Genomic DNA, 10,876 nt, shown 5'->3' with positions numbered 1-10,876 from the left:
CTGGAACTCACTTTGTAGACCAGGCTGGCCTCGAACTCAGAAATCCACCTGCCTCTGCCTCCCAAGTGCTGGGATTAAAGGCATGCACCACCACTCCCAGCTACATGGGTATTTTCTACCCCATCTTTTCACCTGTAAAATGTAGATAAAATACCTGCCCTGTGTTGCTGTAATAATTAAACTGAGTCTAATTCAGTGTCTAGTGCACAACACACAATATTCTTCATCAAGGCACAATATTCAGCCCATGTCAAGATGTACATCTACATACATACCAACACATAAAATCACATGGCTTAATAAACAAACCCATTCTCCAGAGGATCACTTTCCTTCTAAGGAAGGCTGTAACCAGGAAAAAAGAGCATACCATGGGCTCTCATATGCTGTTCTCCAAGTGCCCAGAAGAGGGCGCTTCAACAGAAACATCACCTTCCCTTAAATCCTTGCCTGGATTTAGAGGATTTATCGGACTCACTCAGGAGTCAGATCTGGGAAATGGGAACCTTGGCTGGCCCTGCCTAGCCCTTCATGGGCTTAAAGGCTATATGGATTTCAGGAAATACAGGAAAGAAACAAAACCTCTCCCTACCCAACATGTGAGGTGCCGAAGAGAAATCAAGATCTGCCTGCTGGGCATCTGGGCTAGGACTACAGCAGGACCTGCTTTCCCTGCCCTAGTACATGCAGGGTCACAGACTCCCCTGGGCATGCTGGTGCTGAAGGTTGGCAAGCAGAGAGGGTGTCAACGTTTAGGCTAACCAGGCCCATCTAACTCCATTTCTATAGCCTTGCCCAAAGATCCGCCTATGTAAGGTTCCATATACACCGCCTCCCTGCATCCGAGCTTAAGGGACGAAGATTGAAGGCATTCCTTGAGATAGGAGCTTTATCCCAAACTGGCACCGAAAAGTTAGGGTACCTCAAATGCTAAGTGGATGTGCCTCATGCTCACCCAATTGAACAGCACCTCAAATTAGCAAATCTGCACCTCAAACTGCAATCTAATGCAATGGGTTGGGTGAGCCTCGTGCTCATGAACCTCTAGAAACCACGGAGAAAGAAGGTCAGGACGCTTGGGGGAGCACACGTGGCCTGAGTGCCAAAGACGGTAACGACCTTGCGCTTGGGAAGAGCCAACCTTCAGCCAACTCCTCATGTATGTGCCAATCCCTGCTCTTGGACATGGCATTTGCCTCCATTTCCCCTATAAGAAGATGAGGTGGGACACCGTCTACCCTGAGCCCCATGGAGGGACAGGGCCCGGCATACCTATAATCGTAAGTGGTGATCTTCTTGCCATTTTCCAGCTGTGAGGGAGTGATAGACAGCATCTTCAGTCTGTGAAGCTTCGTCAGAAAGTGGCTCTCTGAGGATGACACAACAGAGGGATAAGGAAAGGGCTACGTGGGAAAGACCAAGGTGGGGTGGGTGGAAGAATGGGCCAGAAAGGCAAAGAAAAGAAAAGTCAGGTGACCTTCAGCATCTCACCTCTCACCCTCCGGTTTTTCTTCAGCTGCCAGGTGGGTACGAACACGGTGATCTCTCGGTGTCCGCGATTCCAGAAGTACTGCACGGCCATGGCGATGCCTCGGCACGAGAAGAAGTGCTGCAGGCCATGTCTGTTGGACGGTGGGAATGAGGGAACCACGTTCCAGACGACCCTGCCTCACCATTCATGCCTTGCCCTGAGACCCAAGCAGGTAATGTCCCAAGAGCACTGAAGATGCCAGCATTACCCTCTCCCTACATCCTCCGCCACCTCTCTCTGAAACGGGCTCTCTCCTTTAAGTCCTAGCTGTCCTGGATGGAGCTTACTACGTAGACAAGGCTGGTCTGGAACTCACAGAGATCCCTCCTGCCTCTGCCTCCTGAATGCTTAGATTAAAGGAGTATGTGCCATCAGACCTGGCCTGCAGCCCTGCCCTCAAACAGCTGCCTAGAACTTAAAGACAGAAGAAAAAAAAAATCCTGACTACCTACTGTGTGCCAAGAGCCTGATCAGCACAGATAACTACTCTCCCGTGTGACAGATGAAGCACATCTCTGCACTCACACCTCTACAGCAAACAATTTGAACATGCAAAACAATCTCTCAGGTGGGTTGAAGTCTGGGAAAGCTTCTATTAGGTTTGGGGCCAGGTCTTGAAGTTTGAGCTACCAAAGAACCAGTTTGGGTCGAGCATGAACCTTTGCAGCAGATAGATCTGACCCCAAAGGCCAAAAAAAAAGAAAAAAAAATCTCTGGCTGACTCAAAAACCATATGCAAAATTTTTCACCTCTCAGACTCTATGTACATCTACCTAAGAATAAAGACTTTGCCTCTGGAGCGATTCTGTACGCATTACCTACCATGCATTAGCCATTCAGCCTGGGCCCTTCCCTCTCTCTTTTACTCCCATAGAAGGTCTAGAAGGAATGCCTACCCAGCACCCCAGCACGTCCAGCCCATCAAATACTCACACCATGGCCACACTGCTGCCATCAATGACCACTCTCCTCAGCCCTGGATTTCCAGGCTCCTCAGACAAGTTCATCTCGAACGGTGTGTTCAAGGCCTCGTTGTACCTCTGGAAGCTGGTCACTATGTTGGTGCCCTGGGAGTGAGGTGACAGCCTCTGGGACCCCTCCCAAGCCCCAAGAAGTCCTTCCTTTAGGAACGGATGCTTACTTCTGGAGGGCACGGTGCTACCGGGCTGGAAACCCTGCCTTCCGGGCTTTGCCTGGACCTTCGGCATGATGGCTCTACTCTTTGAAGCCTGAACCTCACTCAGGAGTTTGGTTACATCCACGGTCGGCCCCGCAACTGTAGAAGCTGCAGGTGCTTTGGGAACTTCAGACCCTGCTGTAGCTATGGTCTCAGTTTGAACTTTGGGGGTCTGAAAGCCTGCGAGTGTTTTCACTGAAGGTGTTTTCTGAGCTGTAGGAGTTTGGGGAGCTGTGGGCGTGGCAGGAGCTGCTGGTTCTGTTGGAGCCGAAGGCACTTTGGAAGCTGTAGGCTCTGTGTACACTGCTGGCTTCTTGAGGGCTGTAGGCACTTTGGGGGTTGCAGGCAGCCCCTCCCCGACGGGTGGGTGTTCAACGTTGGACACCTCTGCAGCTGTGGCCACTTGAAGAGTTTCAGACACCGTTGGAGCTTCGGGTACTGAATGACCTGTCATTCCAGCTTGAGCCAGTGGCCTCTCTTGAGCTGTGGATCCCCCTTGCTCTGTGGACAGTGCTAAAGAGAACGGCTTTTCCAGGCCTTTACAATCTGACAGTGTACTTCCTTTATCTCCCACAGATGTTGAAGATGGCCCTACTTGCAGAAGTCCCGGGCTAACCTTCTCTTTGATACCACAACCCCCTGGCACCACCGATAAACTGATGATTTTGGAGGGAATCTCCGGCCTCGGGCTATGCTTTAGGGCTGTCTCCCTCCCTAGGTCCCCACCTGGTCTACAAGCTGGGCTTCCTGCACTGGACAGAGGAACCAGCTCTTTCTGCTTCCATTCCAGCTTTAAGGGCAAAGGATTCCGTCCTGGCAGCTTCAGCTGAATGGGGCCCGTGGGCCTCTGCCAGAAGGGGAAATTGAAGCAAGCCTGGGACAGGAGCCAGGCTAGGTGAAGAGACTGCAGTTCATTGATCTTCCAGAAGGTGGCAGCAATGGTCCCTGGCCACGAGGGCCCAAAGGCTGTCCCAGGGGCCCAGACCTTCCAGGATGTGTACGCGCTCAGAGCTGACACTGGCAACAGCAATGAGATTCTCTCTTCATTCTTCGGTACCTGCTTTTGCTGCAAGAGGGCTTGTGTGGGATTCTCAGAGTCCTGGCTGCTGGTGTCTTGTGTAGCGGCCCCTTCCTCTCCAACACTGTTCGTTTCGTCACCTTGCTTGTTAGACTGGTCCCTGGAGAAAGTCCAAGTTCGTGGCAAAGGTGAGAATGGCAATTTGGTCCCAAATTACTACTATTTCCTGGGGGATCAGGATCAGGGTAGGGGAGGAGAAAAACCCCTTCTCCAGTACTTACCGTGCTAGCTGGTGTGCTGTCTCCTGCGCCGGAGGGCTCTGAGCTTGAATCAGGGATCCAGCGGCTCCCGAACTTGTTGATCTCTTTGAATTTTCTGAAGCCCGATTCAAGGCTCCTATCTCTTGGAGCGTCCCGGGGCTCTCTTTTATGGTCACCAGGGATGTGCTTTCCTTCTGCTGCCGGGCAAGGCAGATCAGGATCTCTGGGTTGGGGCAAGTACCAGAGATGCCAAAGTGGCCGAGCCACTCAATGATGTCTTCCTTGCCGGCAGCATCTCGGACCAAACTGAGAAGCAGCTCCTGGACTGCTGGAGGAAGCTGCAGCAAGTCTCCTGCATACTTGTCACAACGGATCCACACCAGAGCCCCAAAAGCCCGGGTCACCTCTGTCTCCCAAACCCCTCGGGGGGTGATCATTGGGGCAGGGCCCCAGCGCAGCCGTGCCACCAGCTCCTCCAGCCAGTTCTGTGTCATGGTAAAAGACTCGGTCAGCCCACCCACCATTAAGGAGCCAGGGGGACCAGGCACCAGGTAGGCCAGGGTACTCCAGCAGAGGCAGTCCAGGAACAAGCCTTGTGCCCCAAGGAAGGCACAGTGCAGGACTGGTGGGTAGCGAACCTCCTTCCATAGCTCTGGGTTGCACAGACCTTTCAGATATTCCTGGGCAGAGGGAGGGAACAAAAAGGACCAGTCCTGTTAGTGGCTAACCCCAATCTGTCCCTTGTACCTCAAAACCCAACCTCTCGCTAAGCTCAAGCTGACCCATGCTGACACCCCCAAGGCCAGATGCTCTCTCTCTGCCCCACTCCCTCTTTCCAGGGAACAGTGACAGAATGAATGAGAGCTCAGAGGGAAGAAAAGATCCAAGTTTGGAGCCAAGAGACCTCACGCTTAGTTCTAACTTGGCCTTAACAGGCAAGGAAGGATTGTAGGAAGTCTGCCATCTTCTCAGGACCTCAGTGTCTTCACCTATAGCATGGCAAGTTAAATTAGATATGCTTGGGTCCAGGCCCCCCTTAGCACCACAGAACTGTGTAGCACCTGAGGGGAAGAAAGCTACACACTATTAAGTACTCTCATGTGCCGAGAACGTGGGCAGCCTTCCTCCCAGCTGCATCTCGCCATCCGTTCCTGCCTCATGCGTCTACTGGAAGCCTCAGTGAGCTAAGTGAGCTTGGCTTACAAAGGACAGGGCCAGGCACAGCCTGTTCCCATTCTATGGACTCATAAGAGCTTACCCAACTGCACACAGCTCAACCATGTCTACACCAGAACATAGCCTATGTTTACCTGACTGAAACCAGAGCTCTCCGGAGCTCCTCTGGCTGACACAGTGACTTCCAGGTAATCCTGTAGGATTCTGGCTTAATCCCCCTTCAGAAGCTCTCCAGCAAGCACAACCTGTACCTGTAACCATGGTAACTGTTGCCCAGTGGTGGAGATAAGTAGCTGGGCCAGTGTTCAGAGGAATATCCCACAGATTCACATAGTGTCTAAACAGGAGGAGGGCCTCAAGTTCTCGGGCTGACCAGCCCTCACGTTTGCAGGAAAGGCCGCTGGTTTCCACTACTTACCAGCATGATCCAGTGATCTTCAAGAGCTCCTAAGCAGTCTCTGAGACAGCAGCCCAAGTGGACTGAGGTCACCCTCGTGACCTTTCACACACACACCCTTCAGAACCCCCCCCCCTTCCTGCCTTCCCAGACAGTTCCATCCCGTGATAAATGCTCCTCCTCCCGCCTCCCCCCTTTTAAATCTCTAGCAGCCATCTTGAAGCCCACACAGCATCTCTGCTCAGGGCACAGGACATTTCCCCCTGCTTTAGCTTCTGATTCCCTCCTTCCTGGGTGAAACATCTTTCAACAAAGTCTGATGGGCTTCCCACCTGAACCTCATCTGGTCTCACTCCCAAGAGAGAGCAAATGTGCATATAGCTCTCACCTTAACAAATGTTCCCCACATCCTGGCTATGTAAAGCCAGAGGCAGGTTGAAGAAGAAAATTGTGGGTGATTTCTAAAAACAAACAAACAAACAAACAAACAAACACCAAACCCTAATGGGATTACTGAGATTGATCTGTGGGTAAAATGCTTATTGCACAAACATGAAGACCTGAGCTCAGAGCGACAGCACCTAGAGCTAGAGCAGTGGTTCTCACCCTGCGGGGCCCGACCCCTTTGTGGGCAAAGTCAAACGACACTTTTGCAGGGGGCACCTAAAACCAACGGGAAACACAGATATTTACATTTCGGTTCACAGCAATAGCAGAATTACTGTTATAAAGTAGCAACAAAATAACTGTATGGCTGGCAGTCACCACAGCATGAGGAATGGGTGGCAGCAGCACTGGGAAGGCTGAGAGCCACTGCCCTAGACTGATGGAAGCAACCCAGAGGCTCAGTGGCCAGACAGTCTAGTCAGTCAGCGAGTTCCATGTTCAGTGGAAAATGCTACCTCAAAAAGGTAGGCGGGAGGGGCTGGAGAGATGGCTCAAGTGTTAAGGGTGCTTGCTACTCTTCCAGAGCACCCAAATTCAATTCCCAGAACCCATATCTGACATCTCACAACAGCCTATGACCTCAGCTCCAGGGGGTCTGTCACCTTCTAGCCTCTGAGAGCACCACACTTAGATGGCATACTTATGCTCGCTCATGCAGGCGCTCTCTCTCTCTCTCTCTCTCTCAACACAGAGAGAGTTTAAAATATTTATTGTTCCATCAATAGTTCACCATTTTTATGAATGGTATAGCAATTGAGATCATTTTGAAACAATAAATATGGACTAATATTTATTAAGACCTTATGTGCCGAGCACATAAATTATCTGACACATTCCTCTCAGTTCTACAAAGGCACCCTTCATTACCTTCCTTTTAAATGAGAGAAAATCACACATTCAAGCATGGATACCCAGCACGATAACCCCGAAGTCTACGGTCTTCCCCATGATGTACACCAAAAAGCAAAGCCAGACAAGGAACAGCATTTACAATATTTACAGTCCAGAGAGTGATCTGAACAATCCACAGATAAATGACACCAAAAATCGGAAAAGCGTCCAAAAAAAGTGATATCTCTAAAAACATATTGCCCAATATTCCACAGATCCTCTGTCAATTTGAAGTTAAAACATTTAGCACTGAACAATATCACTCCATGTGTGCTTACAACTTCCCAGGACTGTCCTTCCTTTTTATAAGTCAATGTTCAATCTGCCTTCAAGGGCCGCCCCAGTATACACGAAGGAAAACCGAAAAGGCGGAGAAACGTGACAGAACCAAGAAGCTTTAAATTCAGAGTGAAGGGAATGGGGAAGGCAGGGTTCTTAGAGAAGGAAACCAATCTGAAAACCCTGTTACTCCTAACACACACAGAGGAGGGAGGGAGAGAGAGAAATAGAGACAGAGGCACAGACAGACAGACAGACAGACTGCCCTTCCTCCCAAAGGCTTACTATCAGTCTTTTCTGAGAAGTATATTAAACAATATGTCACACAGTAAGTAGGACATTGTTTTTGAAAACAGCACACATGTAACTTCAACATTATAATGTGGTAACAGCAATGAAAGACCCAACGAAAGGGTTGAAAGATGGTCAAGCAAAAAGCCCGAGTTAGGGCTGGAGAGGTGGCTCAGCGGTTAAAAGCACTAACTGCTCTTCCAAAGGTCCTGAGTTCAATTCCCAGCAATCACATGGTGGCTCACAACCATCTGTAATGTCCTCTTCTGATATGTCTGAAGACAGTTACAGTGTACTACTCATGTACATAAAGTAAATAATTCTTAAAAAAAAAAAAAAAAAAGCCAGAGTTAGCCAGTTAGCCAGTGCTCAATCCCAGCACTAGGAGGCAGAGGAAGATGTATCAAGGCCAGCCTGATCTACACAACAAGTCCTGGGACATCCAGGGCTACATAGAAAGACTAAAAATAAAAAGCCAAACTTAGAAAATAGAAAAAGCTGGGAACTGGAGAGATGGCTCAGTGGTTAAAAGCTCTGGCTGCTCTTCCAGAGGACCTGGGTTCAACTCCTAGCAACCACATGGTGGCTCACAACTGTCTATCACTGGATCTGATGCCCTCTTCTCGTGTGCAGGAACACATGGAGGCAAAGCACTCATACATAGAATACATAGCCAAATAAACATTTTAGAAAGCGGAAAAAGCAAACCATAGGAGAAAAGGTAAAGAGCCCACAGAAAGCTTATCTAGACAGGAACCCAAGAAAGAGGGTAACGGGGTGGCAAGGGCCAGCAGCCCCATATCCCCCAGGCAGAACGAAGACCTTGAAGTCCAGGAGGAAGGTGGAGGGAGAACCGAGCAACATGGGAAATAAAGACAGACGTCCACACAAAGCAGGTTCACCGTGAAGACACAGCAAGCTGGAGAACACTACAAGCTTGCTCAAGGGGAAACCTCTCGGTCGGAGGAGCAGGACGAGGGCAGCCTCGGGCTTCTCAGAAGCTAGAGGCCAACAGAGTGATGTCCACATTACAGAAGGAAATGTTTCCCATTTCGCTCAATACCAGCTAAACCACCAATCAGGTGACCTTCAGAGAAGCAACCGGAACGTGTAGATTACAACACATCTTTCCTCCTGGGCAATATGGGGTAGCATGCGGCTCCATGGAAAAGCCTGAGTCCTGGGGAAAATATACTTATATATAATATATATGTATATATTATATACATACATTTTATACCCTTAATCCATTCTCTGCCGCCTTAACAAAATACCACATGTTGGGTCATTTAAATTAAGCATAATTTCATTTGGCTCCAGGTTTTAGAGACTGTGAAACCCAAGAGCACGGCACCAGCATCAGCCCATGCTGAGACAGAGACAGACAGGAGAGCCCCACACGTATAATTGGCCCATGTCATCATAAGCAACCCACCTCTTTTTTTTTTTTTTTTTTTTTTTTTTTTTTTTTTTTTTTTTTTTTTTTTTTCGAGACAGGGTTTCTCTGTGTAGTCGTGGCTGTCCTGGAACTCACTCTGGAGACCAGGCTGCCCTCCAACTCAGAAATCCGCCTGCCTCTGCCTCCCAAGTGCTGGGATTAAAGGCGTGCGCCACCACGCCCGGCCTAAGCCTGTCTTAATGTATAACTCGGGGCGGCTAAGAAGATAGGACTCTCTCCCCGAGCCCCCAATAGGCATGGGCTGTATCTCTTTATCCACAATACTGGGCTTTATTAGACGCTGATATATAACAGGCTCCAAAGGCTTAAGGGGACACTTGCACAAGTTTATGTCTACCATGCACAGGTCACAGGCATCGCAGCTCTACTGAGCAATCTTCAAAACACACACACACACACACACACACACACAAGAAACTGAGAAAAGAGCTAAACAATGTCCTGCAGATAATCAACAGGAGCCTGAGGATGTATTCGTCTGCTCTACCGTCACTACTGAACACTGACAGCAACTGCCTGTATAGGATCCAGCTCATTCATACTGCGTGTGGCTCGGGAAGCAAACCACTTCTTGCTTCCGCATCCCCTCTGCTGGCACTGTCTTTTTAACTCAATAAAACCACTGATGAGTGCTGGAGCAGGAAGGTTGTGAGCTAGGCACCAGACTAAGCTACATGCTAAGGTGATGCTAGCCTGGGCTACATCCACATAACTAGACACTATCAAAAGAAAAGAGAAGAAACAAGCGAGAGGAAAAGGAGAGAAAAGGAAACTACAAATGGATGAGCTCCACCAACCCAGGAAAGAGAATGGATTTAACAAAGAACAAGATAACAGATGCCAGGAGACCCGTAAACTGAAGCCGCAAGGTGACAGACAGCGCGAGGAGCCTAAAGCCAGGGCTGTCCACAAGAGACTACCTGCAGCTACATAGGCTGGCTCCTAGAGTTTGGAATGTCCTTCCAAATCCCATTTGTAGGGACCTGTCCTCTGATGGACCCTCTCGGTAGATGGTGGGACCTCAGGATGTGGGGTCTAGTGAAAGGAAGTGAGGTCACCAGGATATGCTCCTAAGTGGATATTGAGACCCTGCCCTGCCTTTCCCGTAGCCTAGGCTCCTCTGAAAGGAAGAGGCCTCCTCCACTGCTGTCTGCACTCACTGTGACACTTGGTACCACTACAGGCTCAAGTGAAGCCTGCTTCTTTATAATGGTTTACCTTAGGGAGACGAATGCTGTGAGGAGCTAGGAGAAGGTTTAAGCATCGGCGATCCATACATAGAAAGGCAGGCAATTTGGAAAGGAGTTTTAACCTTGGTTAAACCATAAAAGCAAAAAGAAAACAAAGGCCCCAGAGTACGTCCTACCTGGATGATGAGTGTAGAGGCATGATAGAGCAAACCCTAAATATAGACTTAGAAAACTGAGACCAAACACGTTGGAAAGGAAGAGGGAGTATCGGCGTGAGGGAGCTAACCCGTCACGTGCAATAACAGGAAAAAGAAAGCAAATATCCAACAGTGGTTGAAAGGCAAGAGTATCAACCTGCTCCGTGAGAAACATGGAGACTTAGGGAGAAACATGGAGACTTAGGAAGAAACATGGAGACTCGGGAATGCCAGAGAGGTCCTGAAGGGCAGGGAAAATATTGTTATCTTTTGTGAATTTTAAAAAGGGACAATAAGGGACTGGTGAGATGGCTCAGCGGGTAAGAGCACTGATTGCTCTTCCCAAGGTCCTGAGGTCAAATCTCAGCAACCGCATGGTGGCTCACAACCACCCATAATGAGATCTGACGCCCTCTTCTGGTGCCTCTGAAGACAGCTACAATATACTTATGTATAATAATAAATCTTGGGCTGGTGAGATGGCTCAGTGGGTAAGAGCACCCGACTGCTCTTCCGAAGTTCCAGAGTTCAAATCCCAGCAACCACATGGTGGCTCACAACCA

At 49.3% G+C, this 10,876-nt stretch overlaps 1 protein-coding gene across 1 annotated transcript in view; it reads right to left on the bottom strand.

Moving 5' to 3' along the window:
* Nynrin (NYN domain and retroviral integrase containing) overlaps positions 1-10,876 on the bottom strand; it is a 22,546-nt gene that overhangs the window by 7,596 nt on the left and 4,074 nt on the right. The window contains exons 2-5 of the mRNA XM_021182441.1: positions 4,008-4,666; positions 2,465-3,886; positions 1,492-1,622; positions 1,273-1,369 (exon numbers count right to left, since the gene is read on the bottom strand). Of these exons, the coding sequence (XP_021038100.1) occupies positions 1,273-1,369; positions 1,492-1,622; positions 2,465-3,886; positions 4,008-4,666 (2,309 nt within the window). The remainder of the gene's footprint in view (positions 1-1,272; positions 1,370-1,491; positions 1,623-2,464; positions 3,887-4,007; positions 4,667-10,876) is intronic.

This window comes from Mus caroli, chromosome 14, assembly GCF_900094665.2.
Source record: "Mus caroli chromosome 14, CAROLI_EIJ_v1.1, whole genome shotgun sequence".
Classification (NCBI taxonomy): Eukaryota; Metazoa; Chordata; class Mammalia; order Rodentia; family Muridae; genus Mus; species Mus caroli.
Note: the sequence above shows the minus strand (reverse complement) of the source record. Positions and strands in the feature narration are given on the sequence as shown.